General features: G+C 45.9%; 1 protein-coding gene across 3 annotated transcripts in view; it reads right to left on the bottom strand.

Moving 5' to 3' along the window:
- The window catches only part of ATAD2 (ATPase family AAA domain containing 2), a 107,172-nt gene extending 87,411 nt beyond the window's left edge, over window positions 1-19,761 (bottom strand). For 2 of the 3 annotated variants that reach the window (XR_012637969.1, XM_074943886.1), the window contains exons 1-5: window positions 19,215-19,761; window positions 5,265-5,407; window positions 4,096-4,145; window positions 2,777-2,939; window positions 740-842 (exon numbers count right to left, since the gene is read on the bottom strand). Coding sequence is in view for 2 of the 3 variants with exons in the window: in XM_074943886.1 (XP_074799987.1) it covers window positions 740-842; window positions 2,777-2,939; window positions 4,096-4,145; window positions 5,265-5,407; window positions 19,215-19,442 (687 nt within the window). In the remaining variant the exon portion in view is untranslated. The remainder of the gene's footprint in view (window positions 1-739; window positions 843-2,776; window positions 2,940-4,095; window positions 4,146-5,264; window positions 5,408-19,214) is intronic. The other variant, XM_074943887.1, reaches the window with a different exon arrangement.
- Window positions 19,762-20,201: the final 440 nt, after the last annotated feature.

The raw sequence follows: 20,201 nt of genomic DNA, 5'->3' as shown, positions 1-20,201 counted from the left end.
TGAAAAGTACGGAGCTGCACACATAAGTTGCAAGTTCCTCAACTGTATGTATCTATCTTAAAGAGACTATTTAAGGTGGTAACATATCAAGATGTAGCTGGCAAAGAGGAACTGAAACCATAGCCATAGCAACACACACACAGGAAGAAGGTGGCTTTTTAAAGCTATAAATTTTCCAGTCCAGCACCATTCTCTATGTTTGCTTTAACGAGCAAAATAGGATAGAAACTGACAGCTGAGGGTCAAAGCTACAACCAGTAAACATATTGGTTGCGCTTATGCACTGGAAGCCTGATCAGCTAGCAAATCTTTTAAAGATTTCAGTCAAGTTTATTTTCTTTTAGTAAGAATCAAAGTTTTAAAAGATTGAAACAATTGTTAGTAAATATAAAATATCCATTCAAAAGTGGTAATAAGGCTATTTAGAAGTTAGAACATAAAATACTGGCATATGGCTAACAACATCTTAGCGTGATAACATTACATTCTCTACCCCTCTCAATATAGCGAATATGAAATGTTAGACACTGTGGCTGAAAAAACAGTCTCTGGTTACTGAAGATATCATGTATTATGACCATCATTATAGAAAGCAAAAATAAAAATGGTATTGGATTATGTTATTCTCTTTGCAACACTTCAATTATATTAAAAATAAAGTACAAACAAACAAGTCATTTTGCTGCCTAAAAGACAGCCCCCTTATACATCTAAAGAAACAATATGAGTGCATATTTACTTCCTCGGCATCATTGAACACCCCAAGGTCTTCCAAGTCTATCATTCGACGTCTACGCATCTTCTTCATGTCATCCATTTTTTGTAATACTGCTTCTGCAGTGCTGATATAAAAAGTGACACATATGTAAGGTCAGACAGTATGAAAAAAATGTGTATCAGTATGAAATTTCAATATGATGTGCTTAAAGTGACACAGTCAAACTGATGCATAATCAGTTTTTAAAAAATAGGTTTTTAAGAAAAAGTTTCATGTGCTGCACCTGCCCCAACTGTTTTTGTCGATTTACAATCACATTTAAAAAAAAAAAGAAAAAAAAAAAAGGTTTTTTTCCTGTCTACTGTGTGAAAAACCCACCTAAATGGGAAAAAACAAACTATAATATAGAGAAATATTTTTCTAATGTCTTACAGTTACAGTAGTTTTTAGTGCTAATTATTCACTTAGTGCGATCACAAGTTTCAGTCAGAAGCATTATTTTAAATTGACAGTGTCCCTTTAAGAGACAACAGGACAAAATGTTTACTCACCCATAACTGTACTTCTAGACTTAGTATTGTTTTTCCATAGTTTAAATTTACTGACATGCACCCTATTGCTGTTGAGCTTTGAGAATCTTCAGGAGAGCAATGCCCACTGGGGCTGCACACGTGCCATCCTATAGCACCAAACATTCACAGGCTATAAAAGGAAGAAAACTCCAGCACTAATATAGTCACTAAGCAAACCAATTCTTTCCTCAGCCAAAAGAGAAACTCCATCACTTAACCCCCCACTTGTACATATGTGGCATGAGATCTATTTAGTATATAAGAAACTCCTGACACCAAGGAAGTTGCTGCACCAATCGATTACTGTCTGGATGAATACTTCTTTGACGCCTAAGATGGTGACAGAAACACTAGGGTCCCAGGATCAACCAACTCCTTTCTTGGAATGGTTTATCCCTAAATCAGAACAGATGCGAGACAGTATTTGGTGTTTTGGTACCATGAGACTGGCTTCCTCATAACTGGCATTTTATGAGCTGAAGAGGATAGTGGAACCAGTTGTAGATTGCAAAGCGGACTGGGGCCCTGGCTCATAAGACAAACCTCGAGCCACCTCACCTTATAAGCAAGGGTTAGAACAGTGGTCCCAAAACTTGTCATGTTGCACCCCTCCTTACCCTTGTCTGGACCCCCCCAAACGCCCAAGGTTGGGGGTGTGGGAAGAAGGGCATGTGGACAGGGTAAGGGGGCAGAGGCTGAGGCGGGACAGAGGCTGCAGCCAGGGGCCGTAGGCCAGGGGTAAGGCCAGAGCAGAGCTGGGGGAAGAGCAGGGCTGGGTGGCACACCCTTCTTGTCCCCCATGGAGGTTGGCTCGGGCCTGTTGTGCCCCCCGAAACGTTCCTCTGTGACCTCTAAGGGGTGCGCCCCCACAGTTTGGGGACCACTGGCTAGAGATAAACAGGCTTTACATCAAGCAACAATCCAGGAACAGGGTCTCCAAGGCAAATTAAACAAAAGATGTATGCATCAGATTCTAAGGACATAAACCACACCTTTGAACTCAGTCTTGGTAGACCTTTGAAGACTGGATTAGTCATAACTCTCCAGGGGCTAAAACCAGGGTCAAACTGGCCTAGCTGCAAAACAGCAAAGACTATAATAAAATATTAAATTAAAATGTCTAAAAATACTAACCTCAGGCCAAGAAAAGTTATCCCAACAGGGAAGAAAGGCCCTACCATTTACAACTGACTACAGACAGGAAGGAAACAATGGGACTGGGACCACACTGTCCTTTTATAAGCTTGGTTCTCAACACGCGGTGCCATGAGCAGGTGGTTATGCATTCCAATGGGTACTGCATTATAGAAGGCTCCTGGAACTCAGCAGTATCGTAGAAACATAGATAAAGAATTCTCATAGTTTAATCTATTTTTGGCAAATATTTTTAATAAGTTTAGCCCATATGGTACTCAAGCACATGCTTGTAAGTAAGCCTTTAAGGACCGTTTTACCATCTTTGAAGGACAGAAAAAAAAAAACTTACTTCGTTATAAGTTTGTCAAACAAAACAGACTGGTTTGTAGTACTATAACGGCTTCGCCTGATTCTGCAACTGCGACGCACCTCCACATCCCCACTCTCTCCATGGACTTGTTCAGCAGCTTTCACATCAGCTCTGGTTTTCAAAGATCTAGTGACTGGAATTACTATGTTTATAAATATACAATATTGAACATATTATTTTCCCTCAAATATGGAGAAAAAAAATCTTACAAATATCCACCAGTGTTGGACTTTTATTTAAACACATGATTATGTGAGATACTGTTATGACTGCAACTTTCAACTTTAAATTAAAATAAGTGGTAAGTACTTCTACACATTATATTCTATTCTTAGAAATATAATTTGTATCTGAGTGATTTTAACAGATTTTTAAAAATGTAACCAGCCAAGGTAAGTATGCAGTTTATATTCTAACTAAGAGCAAACTAGAATAATTATTCCTATCTTGCAAAACAGAACTGTGCACAATTTTAGTCTACATATTTTACTTTTAAGATGTTGTTTTCCTTCACTGATTTATACAAAGTTGTATCATACAAATACTTTTAAATACCAGAGGCAAGCTACTCACAAGTAACTAGCTATTTTGGGTGGGTCAATCTTTTGAGTACTCAACTTTACAGATTAAAAGGGATCAGATATACAGAGGGTCAATATTCATGCTTTCAGGAGATTTAATTTGTCTCAAGTTGCATACCCACATACAGACATATTCAGAATCTCAAGTCACTTTTGAAAAACCTGGCAAACATTTATACATGGCATCCTTAACCTCACACTAAAAAGGCGTGCTTTAAAAATAGTTACACACAGACACACAGAAACACACACACACACACACACACTCACTACTGTATCACACAGTTAAAATTGTGCACAAAACAACCACTTTGATCAAAAACACTTTACAAAACCTAAACTTGATTATAAACACACAGGTTTTAATTACAGGATTACCAATTTACTTTAAACAATGAGAAGTTGATTGAAAAACCTATAGGTTTACATATTCTAAGTGCTGTTCTTGGCTTCTATCATCATCATAAGGATGCATATAAAATTCAGACACCCTAGTACTGACCAACCAGTAACTTTCAATGACTGATGGAACACTGCATACAGTGTATTTTAGTTCTGCTATTAAAGATAGTTGCCTGAAAATGAGCTAATAACACATAATTCATTCAGCACTGCAGGTTGATTTCAAGTGAAACAATTCAAGTTAAACAAAAACACAGGCATTTTAAAACCTACCACTAACTAAAAATTGGAAAGATTTGTATTTTCTTTCTTTACCTGCTTTACAATCTTCATTTTTTTGGTCAGCCTGCAGTTTAGCCAACTGCCTATATAAAGAAAGGGGAAATATAAGAGTTATTGCACCTGCTTAATCTATTTGGGCATCAAGTTCTAGATTTCACTAGTTTAAAACACAGGCTTATGCAGACAAAAGATCTACTATTTTTATAGTGCCCAAAGATCACAAAAAGGATCGGGGTACTATATGCACATACATAGGTCTGGGAGAGCATTTGTAATTCCAGACTTGGAAAAATATCATTGATTTGCCCCACTGAAGTTTTAAAGTCAAAAAAGGACTGATATGTGAAGCAAACATATATAACTGTGGAGTTTTTCTTGGCTTGACTATGGTAGGTAAGGCAAAGAGGTAGTACACCCTCCTTATACAAGCAACAGTAGTTACAGGCAAAAAAATTTAAGTTATTCAATTGTAAGGTTATTTTTGAAGTGAACATTAAAATCCACTTGGCCATGGTACACTCATCTTTTCTATTCCCTTTTTAGTTTTAAGTGTAAAAATTTAACAAAGCATGGTTCAAGCCTTATATTGCTCCATTCCCTGGTCAAATGAAGCATAAACTGACCAGAAAGTAGATGGAAGAACCAGTTAGGCAGGAATGCATAAGCCAAGTCAACTTGCTGCTAGCGAATGGGGAAGTCTATTCTCGGCCACCGACAAGGACACAAAATGTGACTGTACTGAGAAGGCAAAAAACTTCAGCACTGAAAGTATTATCCCCCAGGAAGTTAAACATTTGACTGTTAGAATAAAAAAGTCTGCCACCTTAAAATTAAAGGGACACTATCAGCTTATATACCACTCTTATGTCTGAATAATTTGAAACAATGGTAGGTTAATTTCAGTTAATACTACCATAAGAAGATGATTTGAAAAGAGTATCTTTATTTTCTCTTGCTGTGTTCAGGATAACATTGCGTATAATTAGTTCCACCTTTCCCTGTTTGCAGAGATTCTTAACACAGCAATGGAAGACATTTCTCCCCCCACAAAAAAAGAAATGCGCTTGTAAAAGAGCAAAAATTAGGAAGACTATTTAGAAGCTGATGGAATATTTGAAGTTACTTTTACTCCTCCCCTGCTTTAAGTGACTAGATTTCAATTTAACAGTGATTATTAAGAGACATGGAAAGAGAGCACTTACCTTGTAAAGTGCCTTCCATTAACATTCTCATTTAACATTTCCATACTTTTGTCAAAGCTAGAGTCCGAAGAGTGCAGGTTACTTTTTCTCATTGGTCTTAAGGAATGTCCAGTAAAACATTCAGCTTTGCCAGAAGAAAATTCCTAGGAAGATGAAGAAAAAGAAAAATGCTCTAGTTAAAGCATGTACATTCAGTAAAATGGGAAAATTACTTCTTTCCTGCGATTTTTCATTCTAGGACCCTCCAAGTCAGAGAGTATTCACAGTGGAGTATTCTACATCGCCATGATCTTTATTCAGAGCCTGGGTTTAAGATTGCTCCTCAGGAAGAGCCCTCTAAAACGACAGTATTTTTCCATTTTGGAAGCTATGAGTATGTCACCGCTACAGCAGCGCAGCTACGGTGCTGCAGCTGTGCCATGGTAGCACTATGGCGTAAACGCTTTTTAAATTGCCAGAAAGGATTAACTCCATTGATGGAAAAATCCATGTCTCAGAGAAGCAGTAGCTAGGTAAACAGAAGAATTCTTCCATCGACCTAGCTGCATCTACACTGGGGGTTAGATGAGCAACATAGGTAGGTCAATCTAATTTTTAAAATGTAGACCAGGCATCAGAACTATTCAATTCAAACCATTTGCAGCAGAGCCTTGACTTGAAATTTAGGGATTTCCTGGAGGAACACCTTCTCCCTTTTCAAAATACTTAAAGAAGCAACAGCCAGGAGAAACCCTAGACATAATGCAATACTCTGAAGGTCAGACTGTTGGACATGGAGGCTCCTAGAATGAAAATTCACAGGTAAGACAGAATTTTCCCTTCTCTCAGTCCCCTCCATGGCATACAGTCTTCACTATGGGATGTAGAATGCAGTAGGGCATCCCAAGGGAGAATTCAATTTACCCATGCAGTTAAGGTTACTAGAATACCTTGTTTTGTAAGCGCCTTCTATAAAATGCTGCATCGGCAGGGAGGAGGATGTCTCTTGTTAGAGAAGTGTGGATGGAGGTCTCTGTGGGAGCCTTGCAGGCCTCCTCATAAGATGTGTGAGCTCTGCTCACAAAACTGCTGCTTTTTTCAGAATGCATAGTAATGTGAAGTTTTACCTGAGACGCTGAATAAATAGGTACATCTAACTTATGCACTTCTGACTGAATCCAAACATCCTCAGAAAGTAGAAGGGCAATAATACCACTTCATATTATATGACACTGTGGACACCTTGGTGATGGAGGCCTGGTTAGTTCACAGAACTACCATCTTTGACAGAAAATTTGACTGAAGTTTCATTAAGAGCATACCAAGCTCTGAAATCCCAGTTGGACAAGGAGACGGTAAGCAGGCAACTTATTTTCAGTCAGAAAGAGACTTACCACCAACGTGGTTTTATTAGGACTCACAGGCCACAGATCAAGATTATGACAGGAATATGCATATTGCCAAAGGACTGAAGAGTGGTGGTCTTCAGGAATGTGTTATGTAATAGTGATGAGGGGTTGGTTTCTTATAATGCAATATGCCTGGCTGACTTGCCCGTCTAAGAAACGTTGACCTTGAGCCCCAGGGTCAGTCCACCTTATAAAAAAACCAAACATAGAATGTCCTTTGTTTCAGCTGATTAGATGTTGGCATTACAAGGACACCAAACCTCAGATGACTCACAAAATAACGTCTGAGATGCTAGGAGGGCTTTCTATCACTTTCTCAGAACAACTACAGCTCCTTCCTCGGAGCTTCCCAGCTGATGGGTTCGTGGATACTACTTAGGATAGGTCCCTGTTGGCACTCTGTTGTGTGTGCATGGGTTTGCTGGGAGTTTGAGAGGCGGTTCCAGTTACACCTAGTTCAGGTCTGAGAACCCAGACCTGAGAGTTAATGAGAAGTTGATTATATTCACTGTGGCCTGTTCCTTCATAATCTCCTCTACCATCTTTACTCTCAGTGATTAAGGGGGGTGGGGGGGGAAGGGAGGAGAATAAAGGAGGTGGTCACAGAGTGACTGGCACTTAAGGGTGAGCTAGGGCTAAGTGCATCTGTGCCTTATTAGTACACCCCAGTTTTGTTAACTGATTGGGCCTAGGAGGAGGGCACCTGAATCTTATAACAGGATGAGTGCCTTCTAGGAAAGGGAAATGAACTCCTTCTCTGAGGAATGAAACAGAAAGAGAAATAAGCATAGCTGGGAGCTCAACAGCAGCTGGAGAGTACTCCTAGATCCAGACAGGACCAGTTCAGGGCTGACTCAGCAAAAGCTGAACTCTAGAAGAGGGACTCTGTGGAGCAGCCTGGAATTAGGTGAGACTACATGAGGAGAAGGGTGCTGCGAAGCCCCTACACCTGAAGAGTATTGTGAAATATCCAAGGAGGCTGGAGTTTACGTCCAGATGCTTAAGGAAGGCTGACCCAAAACGGAGCAAACTGCTCCCTTAAGGAGAAGCCTGCAGCTGTAAGAGAAGAGTCCTGGGAATCCTCCCATCCCTCTACAGGAAAGAGGGCTAAGGAAATAACTGAGGAGGCTGGAGTTCATATTCAGCATTGAACAACATAAGACTACCTCTGAGAAGAACTGTATTTGCCTAGAGAGGGCGAGACTGTGAAAGACAGTTTGTCACCAGCGACCTGTAGGAAATGCTGCAGAGCAGCTCCATACCCCTTGACTGAGGACTTTTTGCCAACTTCATGAGATTAGATCACCCTCTGATTTTGGGTGTCTGTCTCTCTCTCATGTAGTACCTATTGATTTTTTTCCAAGCTGGACTTAAATGTCTGTAGGTGATTAACAGGCTTTCAAACTGGTCTGTAATCCAACAAAAGGCTAAATGATCTAGACTGCATTCCCCTGGTTCTAAGTGCCTCTTGGTGAGACAGCTGGCCTGGATTTTCTTTCTTGGTGTAGAACTCTGGGGAATAGAGCATCCACTTCTGGATCGAACAAGGCTGCTTCTCGTAAGGAAGATGGTATACATACATACCATGTTCCTGAAAATTCATCTGCTGAAAGTGGAGGGGTGCACCTGACAGTTCATAGTATGAGACAGATTATACTCCATATCTACTTCTTGAGCTACATGTCCCGCCTTGCCTTGCCCCACATCATAATGGGAACCAGGTATGTTCCCCATGCACAAGGTCTGGACCCAACATCACGTAGTTGTTAAATAATTAAGAATTAATTCACCAAAGATGCTAGTACTAGACCTCTGATGAAGTTGTTTATATATTGATTTGTTGTAATTACAGGCTAGATGCAAAGCTAGAATTGTGTTGGGAATCCACACAAGGATAACCTGGAGTTGAATCTGAGCCTTTTCTCTCAGCCCTGGTATACATTAGGAGTTGAGGTTGAATTTAGCAGCGTTAAATCGATTTAACCCTGCACCCGTCCACACAACGAAGCCCCTTTTTTCGACTTAAAGGGCTCTTAAAATCGATTTCCTTACTCCACCCCTGACAAGGGGATTAGCACGGAAATCGGCCTTGCTGGGTCAAATTTGGGGTACTGTGGACACAATTAGACGGTATTGGCCTCCGGGAGCTATACCAGAGTGCTCCATTGTGACCACTCTGGACAGCACTCTCAACTCAGATGCACTGGCCAGGTAGACAGGAAAAGGCCCGCAAACTTTTGAATTTCAATTTCCTGTTTGGCCAGCGTGGCAAGCTGCAGGTGACCATGCAGAGCTCATCAGCAGAGGTGACCATGATGGAGTCCCAGAATCGCAAAAGAGCTCCAGCATGGACTGAACGGGAGGTACGGGATCTGATCGCTGTATGGGGAGAGGAATCCGTGCTATCAGAACTCCGTTCCAGTTTTCGAAATTCCAAAATCTTTGTCAAAATCTCCCAGGGCATGAAGGACAGAGGCCATAACAGGGACCCGAAGCAGTGCCACGTGAAACTTAAGGAGCTGAGGCAAGCCTACCAAAAAACCAGAGAGGCGAATGGCCGCTCCGGGTCAAAGCCCCAAACATGCCACTTCTATGATGAGCTGCATGCCCTTTTAGGGGGTTCAGCCACCACTACCACAAACACGTTGTTTGACTCCTTCAATGGAGATGGAGGCAACAAGGAAGCAGGTTTTGGGGACGAGAAAGATGACGATGAGGTTGTAGATAGCTCACAGCAAGCAAGTGGAGAAACTGGTTTTCCTGACAGCTAGGAACTGTTTCTCATCCTGGACCTGGAGCCAATACCCCCCGAACCCACCCAAGGCTGCCTCCTGGACCCGCCAGACAGAGAAGGGACCTCTGGTGAGTGTACCTTTTTAAATAGTATATATGGTTTAAAAGCAAGCGTGTTTAATGATTCATTTGCCCTGGCATTCACGGCTCTCCTGGATGTACTCCCAAAGCCTTTGCAAAAGGTTTCTGGGGAGGGCAGACTTATTCCATCCATCATGGTACGACACTTTACCACTCCACGCCAGTAGCACATACTCAGAAATCATTGTACAACAAAGCATTGCAGTGTATGTTTGCTGGCATTCAGACAACATCTGTTCTTTATCTCTCTGTGTTATCCTCAGGAGAGTGATATCATTCATGGTCACCTGGTTGAAATAGGGTGCTTTTCTTAAGGGGACATTCAGAGGTGCCCGTTCCTGCTGGGCTGTTTCCCTGTGACTGAACAGAAATGTTCCCCGCTGTTAGCCACGGGGAGGGGGGAAGAAGCAGGAGGGAGGAGCTAGCAACGCACTGGGGGGAGGCAAAATGCGACCTTGGAACGAAAGCACATGTGCTATGTATGTAATGTTAACAGCAAGGTTTACCGTGAAAGAGTGTACCCATTGTTCTATAAAATGTGTCTTTTTAAATACCACTGTCCCTTTTTTTCCTCCACCACCTGCATGTGTTTCAAGGATCACAGGATCTTCTCCTTCCCAGAGGCTAGAGAAGATCAGAAGGCGAAAAAAAATGCACTCGCAATGAAATGTTCTCTGAGCTCATGCTGTCCTCCCACACTGACAGAGCACAGATGAATGCGTGGAGGCAGACAATGTCAGAATGCAGGAAAGGACAAAATGACCGGGAGGAGAGGTGGTGGGCTGAAGCTGAAAGGTGGCGGCAGGGTGATGAGAGGAGGCAGGATTCAATGCTGAGGCTGCTGGAGGATCAAACTAATATGCTCCAGCATATGGTTGAGCTGCAGAAAAGGCAGCAGGAGCACAGACCGCCGCTACAGCCCGTGTAACCAACCACCCTCCTCCCCAAGTTCCATAGCCTCCTCACCCAGATGCCCAAGAATGCGGTGGAGGGGCCTCCGACCACCCAGCCACTCCACCCCAGAGGATTGCCCAAAAAAAAAAAAAAAAAGAAGGCTGGCATTCAATAAGTTTTAAACTTTTAAAGTGCTGTGTGGCCTTGTCCTTCTCTCCTCCACCACCCCTCCTGGACTACCCTGGTAGTTATCCCCCTATTTGTGTGATGAATTAATAAAGAATGCATGAATGTGAAGCAACAATGACTTTATTGCCTCTGCAAGCGGTGATCGAAGGGAGGAGTGGAGGGTGGTTAGCTTACAGGGAAGTAGAGTGAACCAAGGGGCGGGGGGTTTCATCAAGGAGAAACAAACAGAACTTTCACACCGTAGCCTGTCCAGTCATGAAACTGGTTTTCAAAGCTTCTCTGATGCGTACCGCGCCCTCCTGTGCTCTTCTAACCGCCCTGGTGTCTGGTTGTGCTTAACCAGCGGCCAGGCGATTTCCCTCAACCTCCCACCCCACCATAAACGTCTCTCCCTTCCTTTCAGATATTGTGGAGCGCACAGCAAGCAGTAACAACAGTGGGAATATTCGCAAAAAGAAAAGGAGAACTTGTGGCTACAGCTCACGAAACCTTATGCTCAAATAAATTTGTTAGTCTCTAAGGTGCCACAAGTACTCCTTTTCTTTTTGTGAACACAGACTAACACGGCTGCTACTCTGAAACCTGTCATTATGCAAGTAGGAATATTGGTTTCGCTGAGGTCTAACTGAGTCAGTAAACTGCGCCAGCGTGCTTTTAAACATCCAAATGCACATTCTACTTCAGCCTGTAGTTGAACAGCTCCTGACTACTGTCCAGGCTGCTTGTGTATGGCTTCATGAGCCATGGCATTAAGGGGTAGTCTGGGTCCCCAAGGATAACTACAGGCATTTCAACATCCCCAACAGTTATTTTCTGGTCTGGGAAGAAAGTCCCTTCCTGCAGCTTTTGAAACAGACCAGAGTTCCTGAAGATGCGAGTGTCATGTACCTTTCCCGGCCATCCCACGCTGATGTTGGTGAAATGTCCCTTGTGATCTGCTAGTGCTTGCAGCACTATTGAAAAGTACCCCTTGCGGTTTATGTACTCGCCGGCTTGGTGCTCCAGTGCCAAGATAGGGATATGGGTTCCGTCTATGGCCCCACCACAGTTAGGGAATCCCATTGCAGCAAAGCCATCCACTATGACCTGCACATTTCCCAGGGTCACCACCCTTGATATCAGCAGATCTTTGATTGCTTTGGCTACTTGCATCACAGCAGCCCCCACAGTAGATTTGCCCACTCCAAGTTGATACCCGACTGACCGGTAGCTGTCTGGCGTTGCAAGCTTCCACAGGGCTATTGCCACTCTCTTCTCAACTGTGAGGGCTGCTCTCACCTTGGTATTCTTGCGCCTCAGGGCAGGGGAAAGCAAGTCACAAAGTTCCATGAAAGTGCCCTTATGCATGCAAAAGTTTCGCAGCCACTGAGAATTGTCCCAGACCTGCAATACTACCTGCAACACTATGCGGTCTCACCAGTCTGCGCTTGTTTCCCGAACCCAGAATCGGCGTTCCACCACATGAACCTGCCCCATTAGCACCATGATGCCCACATTGCCAGGGCCCGTGCTTTGAGAGAAGTCTGTGTCCATGTCCTCATCACTCTCGTCACTGCGCTGACGTTGCCTACTCGCCCGGTTTCGCTTTGCCAGGTTCTGGTGCTGCATATACTGCTGGATAATGCGTGTGGTGTTTAATGTGCTCCTAATTGCCAAAGTGATCTGAGCGGGCTCCATGCTTGCCGTGGTATTGCATCTGCACAGAAAAAAGGCGCGAAACGATTGCCTGCCGTTGCCCTGACAGAGAGAGGGACGACGGACGACATGGCTTACAGGGTTGGCATACAGGGTATTAAAATCAACAAAGGGGGTGGCTTTGCGAGAAACAGAATGGCCCCCTCAAGGGCAGAACTCAAAACTAGGTTTAGCAGGCCGTTGATTTCATGGAGGGAGGGAGGAGAAAATGAATGCAAAACAAATCTGGTCTATTTCTTGTTTTGAGCCACTTCTTCTATCTTTATACATCTTGCTGGCAGCAGACTGTGCAGTACTACCACTAGCCATCGCCATCTCCTGGGTGCTTGGCAGAAGACGGTGCAGTATGACTGCTGGCCCTCGTCTTCTGCTGGCTGCTGATTAAAAGACAGTGCACTGCCGGTAGGACTGAATCGCCATGAGACGAAACTTAAAAGGGAAATGACCTGGCTGCGTCACTCCCGTTTGCCCAGGCGCCCCGACCTCATCGAGGTCAGTTAAAAGAGCACCCAGGACTACGTCGACGACGGCTACCAGTCATACTGCACTGTCTGCTGCCAAAAGGCAATAAACTGCTGCTGTGTAGCAATGCAGTACCGCATCTGCCAGCACCCAGGAGATATACGGTGATGGTTAGCTGAGCGGGCTCCATGCTTGCCGTGGTATGGTGTCTGCACAGGTAACTCAAGAAAAAAGGCGCAAAACGATTGTCTGCCCTTGCTTTCACAGAAGGAGGACCTGATGATATGTACCCAGAACCACCTGCAACAATGTTTTAGCCCCATCAGCCACTGGGATTTCTACCCAGAATTCAAATGGGCGGCGGAGACTGTGGGAACCGTGGGATAGCTATCCACAGTGCAACGCTCCGGAAGTCGACGGTTGCCTTGGTACTGTGGACACACTCTGCTGACTACATGCACTTAGAGCATTTGTATGGGGACACACACAATCTACTGTATAAAAACGCTTTCTACAAAACCGACGTCTATAAATTCAACCTAATTTTGTAGTGCAGAGGTACCCTTAGTCTGATTTGCCAAACGTTAGCACACCCTCCTATCTTCTGTCTCTCTCCTGAATTAAAGATGGTGTTGGCCAATGACTGAGCTGCTAGAATTTTGTGAGGGCTGTAACTGGCCCTTCCACTTGTTCATTCAAAGCCATGCTTCAGAAAGCTTTTAGCAATGGCTGCTGCACCCTGTAATCCAGGCAAGGACAGACACATTTCCCTTTCACTTATGGCATTCCTCAGGGACATGTATTTGGAAGTTTTAAATGCACAGCAAATCAGAAACTGGTGAAACATCAGTTCTGGAAAAGTAGGCTAGGGAAATCTAGTTTAAAGAAGATTTTATGTAGGTTTTTTTTAATGCATGCTCACGGGGGTCCCAGTTGAGCAGAGACCTCTACAATCAGATCACTGCAAATAGTCTCAGAGCTGAAACTACTCCAAAGTTTTCTCTCAGTGAAGATCTTATTCGCCTGTCTGGGGAGTTGGCAGAACACTTCAGCTGGTATAACTATGCCCTTCACTAAGGAAGCCACAGCAGGCTTAACCTTAGGTAGAAGTAGGTCTTGATAAGGAATTTCCAGTCCACCTTAATCACATCTTCAAACCAGTTGAGGAAGAATTACAGAGCTTTTCACCTTTGAGGTTTGTGTTTCATTTTCTACACATGTATCTGTAAAGTTAGCCCTTCCCCTTCATGCTCAGTGCTGAGAAACTTGGTTGAAAGTCTGAGGTATCTAGCTCAGCAGTTCTCAAACTGTGGGTTGGGACCCCAAAGTGGGTCACAACCCCATTTTAAAGAGGTCACCAGAGCTGGCTTAGACTTGCTGGGGCCCAGGGCTGAAGCCCAAGCCCCACCACCTGGGGCTAAAGCCCCAGTGCTTCAAGACTGGGCGGCAGGTCTCAGATTATAGGCCCCTTGCTGGGGCTGAAGCCCTAGAGCTTTGGCCCTGCACCCAGGGAGGCGGGGCTTGGGCGGGCTCAGGCTTCAGTCCCCCCGAATGGGGTAATATAGTAATTTTTGTTATCAGAAGGGTTCACAGTGCAATGAAGTTTGAGGAACCCCTGATCTAGCTCAAAGCCCCAGCTTTAGAGATTTCTCCTGTTCTTTAGAGCTGTCCTCCCAAACTTCTTAGTAGTGTGGCTCACTGCAACCAAGTTTTTCCCCCCCACTAAAGCAGGGCATTAGATTCAAGATACTAGAGTTTGGATGGTTTTGAGACTCACCAGGTGTCACCTGACAAAGGTATCTAAAAGTTATAAAAAGATCAGTTCGCTCCATAGATCCAGTACAGGAAGAGAAACATGCTGGAGGACTCAAGTTCAGGAGAATGGACTCTGACCAATTCTCAAAGAATGCTCAAGAGTGGTGAAGATACTGGGCAGGAATTGCATACAGAATTTTCTTATTTTACACAGATCTGTATTCCTCTCATGCTGTCTAAAGTAAAGTGTGATTGTTTTTGGAAAAGCTTGTGTCTGTTGGCTTCAACTTTCATGTCCCCCCAAAGAGGTAAACTAGAAGCCAGAGTATCCACAGGAATGGAGATCTGGAAAAGGGTGTACTAAAGTGCTGAGGTGATATCGTGGGAGGGGAGATCAGCACTGGTTCTCAGGGTCAAGGGCAGCTGGACCATGGGCTCCCACTCCTAGGGAAGGATTATGAGACAGTCTGTGTGCTGGAAATGTGCCAGAAAGTCTAGAACCAGAGTTGGTGACTTAAGCCTGTGCAGACAAAAGGGAGCCTAAGACGACTTAGGCCCTACATATGGGTCCAAACAGAGCAGCCTGGCAAGTGTCCAGCAGGGGGAACTTGACCAGGACTGAGAGAGTCTGCAAGCATGTATCCACGTGTCACCCTTACAAAAATAGTAGCCACTTCATGACCTTCTGTAGGATCACTTGAAGGGGAGAGGAGGTAGGCCTATCTAACAGGGAAGGGAATCAGGAGCATGGAGTGAAGTGATTCTGCGTGGGGATTGACTGCACAGAATGGAGTGAACCAGAGCCATTGGAGACAAATGACTCATTAGTAAGGCTGCAAGTTTGTCACGGGTTCAGTGACTTCTGCAGCAGCCGGTGCACCTGGCTCAGGGGCAGCTCAGACCACCAATGCACCAGCCGCGCCAGTCACTGCTGGGGCAGTCTCAGGCCACCGCTCCCTGCCCCAGCAGCAGAGTTAGTGTGTGGGAGGTGGCAGAGGATGGGGCACAGGCTGGGGTGAGGCGGGCTCTGGGCAGAACTTACCTGGGGGACTCCCCGGAAGCAGCAACATCCCCTTGCTCAGCTGCTAGGCAGAGGCGTGGCCAGGCAGCTCTGCGCACTGCCTCTGCCCAGAGTGCTGGCTTCACAGCTCCCACTGGCTGTGGTTCCCAGCCAATGGTGCTGCGGGGGCAGTACCTACAGGCGGAGGCGGCCATGCCTCCGCCCAGAAGCTGAGCAAGGGGATGTCGCCACTTCTGGGGAGTCCCCCAGGTAAGCACCGCCCAGAGCCCCCCTCACCCCATCCCGTGCCCCAACCCCTGCCCCCTCCCTAACTCTGCTGCTGCTTGGGGCGGGGTGGGGCGGGGAAGGTATGGAGCCATGTAGAGACCTACCAGCCCCACCAACCGCCCCTTCCCGCAGGGGTCCTTGGCAGTTGCCCCTCCCTTCCCAAGTTTTAGTCACAGATATTTTTTAGTAACAGTCATGGACAGGTCACAGGCCATGAATTTTTGTTTACTGCCCATGACCTGTCCATTACTTTTACTAAAAATACCTGTGATTGAAATGTAACCTTACTCATCAGTATCAGAAAGTTTACAGAAGCTAGCACCTTTCATGCAGCTGAGCATTTGTAGGTAAAATAGCTTGCAGAAACAGGAAATGCTTTGCAGCCTTCTCAGTAATCTCAGCATGAACATTGCCTATACAATGGCTGGAAGCAGGAATTTCTTCCTCCTGGTTGTTCTAGTGGACCTTGCCTTCCCCTGAGATTCAGGAGGCCCAGGTAAGGCTTTCCTACTTGCTCTGCAAACTGAGAGAATACAGATCCCATGTGTGGGAGGGAGGTTGTGGGAAAAAAACAAAAACCACCACCACCACCCCTCGAGTTTCATGCCACTGATAATGGCCTGGTCTCAGTGAGCACAGCTTTCATGCAACTTGCTCAACTATCTCAGCATGGATCTTGCTCCCATGCTGAGTTTTGCTGGAGCCTGGTCAACTGTCTCTGCATGGATCTTGGCTGCATGCCATCTGGAAACTGGGTTCCTGCTGTCTATGACTGCCATTTCTAAGGGGAGGAGAGGTTGTGTCTTTCTCACCCACCTCGGAAAGTTTGTGTGTGGGGGGGATTTTTTTTTAAGTTTAGAGGAGAAAAGCCTTGAAGTCACTGAAGAAACTGACAGTTTGTTAAAAGTCCTGCAAAAGCTCTGCTACAAAGGGAGACCTGAAATCTCTCGTGTGCTGCTTGGAGGCAGAGAATTCTGGAGAATTCCTCCTGAGGAACAGGACAAAGCCCAGGCTCGGAGCAAAGATCTGTTCTGCCTCCAGCTGCTATGGAGACAGGGAATGCCCCACTGAAAATTGTTTGCCACAAAGGGGACCAAGAACTTAGTTTTCAAAAGATACTCAACCACAGAGGCCTAACATTTCTCAAACTAAGTTCTGACATGCAAGTCAGAATTTCATTCGGTTGTGATGTTTTGTTAACTGGTAGCGATCATGGAATTTAGTTAGGCACTTCAAATCCCTTTGAACAGCAAACTCCCAAATGTTCCTTCTGGGCTGATCTCATACTTACTTTGCTGGGGAAAGTTTAAAATTTAGTTCTGCCTTTAAATTATGCAAATATGAAGCTTTACAACTATTTTGCAATTAACTGAAAAACCCTTTGTTTTGCACTTCAGAAGTGACATGACATTCCCACATGTATACCAGAAAGGCGTTTAGTTGTGAAGTAGTTTTGGACATTTGAATTTCATATACTGGCGTGTACCAGTGAGACACCTAATGTTCTCTCTGTGGATATGGCAACATTTAAGTGTAAATTCCTCTGGAATACGAGGAACAGATCTGGGTGGAACATTTTGACCTGGTTTAACTTCGAAACCTAGAAAGTCATTTGGTCAGAAACAGCTATATTCTGAATAACCAATAAAGAGCTTAGATATTTTATTTACGATAAACCACACACATCATTCCCCACAATAATCCCTTAACTTTTCAATTTGTTACCTGTGAAGTGGTCTCTAAGTAATAAACTCAGAACATACTGCTGCAGCAGCAGTAAAACCCCATCACAGGCTGATATGGGAGCGCAGAAGTTGCAACTGAAGTACAGTAACTCCTCGCTTAACGTTGTAGTTATGCTCCTGAAAAATGCTACTTTAAGCAAAACGATATTAAGCTAATCCAATTTCCACATAAGAATTAATTTAAATGGGGGGTGTGTGTGTGTGTTAAGGTTCCAGGAAATTCTTTTGAGCCAGACAAAAGATGTGTATACACAGCAATGATGATTGTGAAGCTTGGTTGATGATGTAGAGTCAGAGGGTGGGATATTTCCCAGGGAATGCCTTGTAGCTAAATGATGAACTAACACTGGGCTGAGCCCTCAATTGGATTAGCTTAACATCATTTTGCTTAAAGTAGCATTTTTCAGGAACATAACTACCATGTTAAGTGAAGAGTTAGAGTATACATAGAGTACAGTGTCAATTGTTTTTAACAGGTAAACCAGGATGAGCGTGGCCAGCTCTGGGATCTGAGACATAACGAGAACAGGGGTGGAGGGAAAAAGACATCTAGTGTGTGGCGGATGGGAATATTTTAATATAGTTTGTGTTCAGAGGAAGCAGGATATGCCTGTGCATTTGTCACACAGTTGGAACTGACAAGATTTACCCTTCCTAGTTTCCAAAAGTTCTCTTTTAGATAAGAGGCTCAGGTCTATTCTTAGCAGTTCCCTCCCTAGCAGGGAATCCTTCCCCACTCCCATATGCACATGAATTAAATTAAGATGGGCTCAGCAACCTGGTACTTTTTAGGCTGCTACAACTTTGTGCTCCAGCAGCTTCAGTCATTGTGTAAAATCAATGAGGGCAGATCATGTCTTATGCAAAATGTTAACTCTGAAGGCTAATGACAATTAACAACATTTTAAACTTTCATTGCTGACTACATGTTAATCTGCACAATCCACTACAGTAACATCTCACTGCAGTGGCCTTGTCTTCACTGCTAAAAGAGTTCTCATCTGGGGTGACTAACTCATGAACTAGCCTGCTGTTTAAAAAAAAAAAAAAAAAAAAGTGGAAACAAGGAGATAAACTAAGCAGGGCCAACCACAGGAGGATAGTGATGACCTCACCAAGTTTACATCGGAGTGAGACGGAAGTGCTTTATCTCCACTGTGGAGCCCATGATGTTACTCAACCGCGCGCGCACACACGCACACACACAATTAAAACTCTAAAGACAAGGCCTAAGGCTCTGACCCTCAAACGGTAGGTGCGCAGGAGGCTCTGGAGCCAGCACGTGGGGAATGAACACAGCTTCGCGGATAATCCGGTTACCTAAAGCCAGAGCAGAGCCGCCCCCAGCAAAGGGGAGCCAAGCCGGACGTGTCTCACCACAGGCTCCCGCTGTAGAGTGCCCTCAGCCCCTAGACCCCGCCACACTATGGGGATGGGCCCCGTTTTCTGGGTGGAGTTCAGAACGCCACCCCCGATTTCCCGGGGGAGGGGGGTCACCACCGCCGCTCGCCGGCGCCAGGAGGGCTCGGGCCCGCGGGCCCCGCCGCCGCAGCCCGTGGGGACAGTCACCGCCGAGGGCCGGGGGGAATCGCACTCTTCAGGCGGGCCTGGGAGAAGGCATCAGCATAGCTGTCAGCCGCAAAGCTGCCCCAGTACTCACGTTGCCCGTGGCCTCCGGCGCTCTCCCGGCTCCTCTGCTGCACTTGCTGCCGGAGGCGGCTGCGGCCGAGCGGGTGCCCATCCTGCGGCTCCGGGGCGCCGGGGAGTTCAGGGATAGGAACTCGGAGCTTGAGTCCATCAGGTCGTAAAGGGACCCCTGACCGCTCGGGGCGGTGGACGGGACGGGGCGGCCGCGCCCGCTACCCGTGTTGCTCCGTAGCATCACCATGGCCGGACCCGTTCCGGCTCAAGCGGGTGGGGGGGGGGCGGTGGCGTCTCTCCGAATTCTGGCGCCACAAACCGCGGGCTGTCGCTTCACCGCCCTGCCGTCGTATCTCTCCGCCTCCGCCCCTCAGCAGAGCCGTGGTGCGACTCCTGAGAGACAGCAGGTCGCGTGGTACCTGCTGCTCCTGTTCCCCTCAATCACTGAGCCTGCGGCCGCACCGGCGGAAATCGTTCCGCCCCCCTCGTCCTGTGGGACTCTCTTTCCCCTGGTCGGTTAGTCCCGGACAGGGTGCGGAGAGACACGTACTGGTACTGAGTCCCTTTGGAATTTTTGGCGCGTGCAAAGTTGGGGGGGGGGGGGGGAAAGTGTTTTGCCCGGCTCTGATTGGCTAAGAGAAAGGCGCTCAGCCCGCCTGCTCCGTCGCTTCCCGCGAAAAGGAGATTCAAATGCCAGTCCCTTAAAGAGCCACTGCCCGAGATCTCAGACAGCTGTTCCCCGCGGAGCCAGATCCCCGCCAGGCAGGGGCAGGTGTTGCAGGAGCCTGCCGCAAAAGGCAGGGCTCTAATTCAACGGGTCCTTGCCACCCTGTCATACCCTCCCCCCCAGGGGAGGGGCGTTCAGGGGCAGGGCCCCACACACACGCTGCACCCCAGTCAGGCACGGGGGGGGGGGGCGGGGACGTGCACACACGTTGCAGCTGGACAGGGCTCAGGCCAGAGGGATCTTACTGGCAGCAGCTGCTGTCTCAACTTGCGGATATAC

Source organism: Natator depressus, chromosome 2 (genome assembly GCF_965152275.1).
Source record: "Natator depressus isolate rNatDep1 chromosome 2, rNatDep2.hap1, whole genome shotgun sequence".
Lineage (NCBI taxonomy): Eukaryota > Metazoa > Chordata > Testudines > Cheloniidae > Natator > Natator depressus.
The sequence above is the reverse complement of the archived record's forward strand: the minus strand, read 5'-3'. Positions and strand labels throughout refer to the sequence as shown.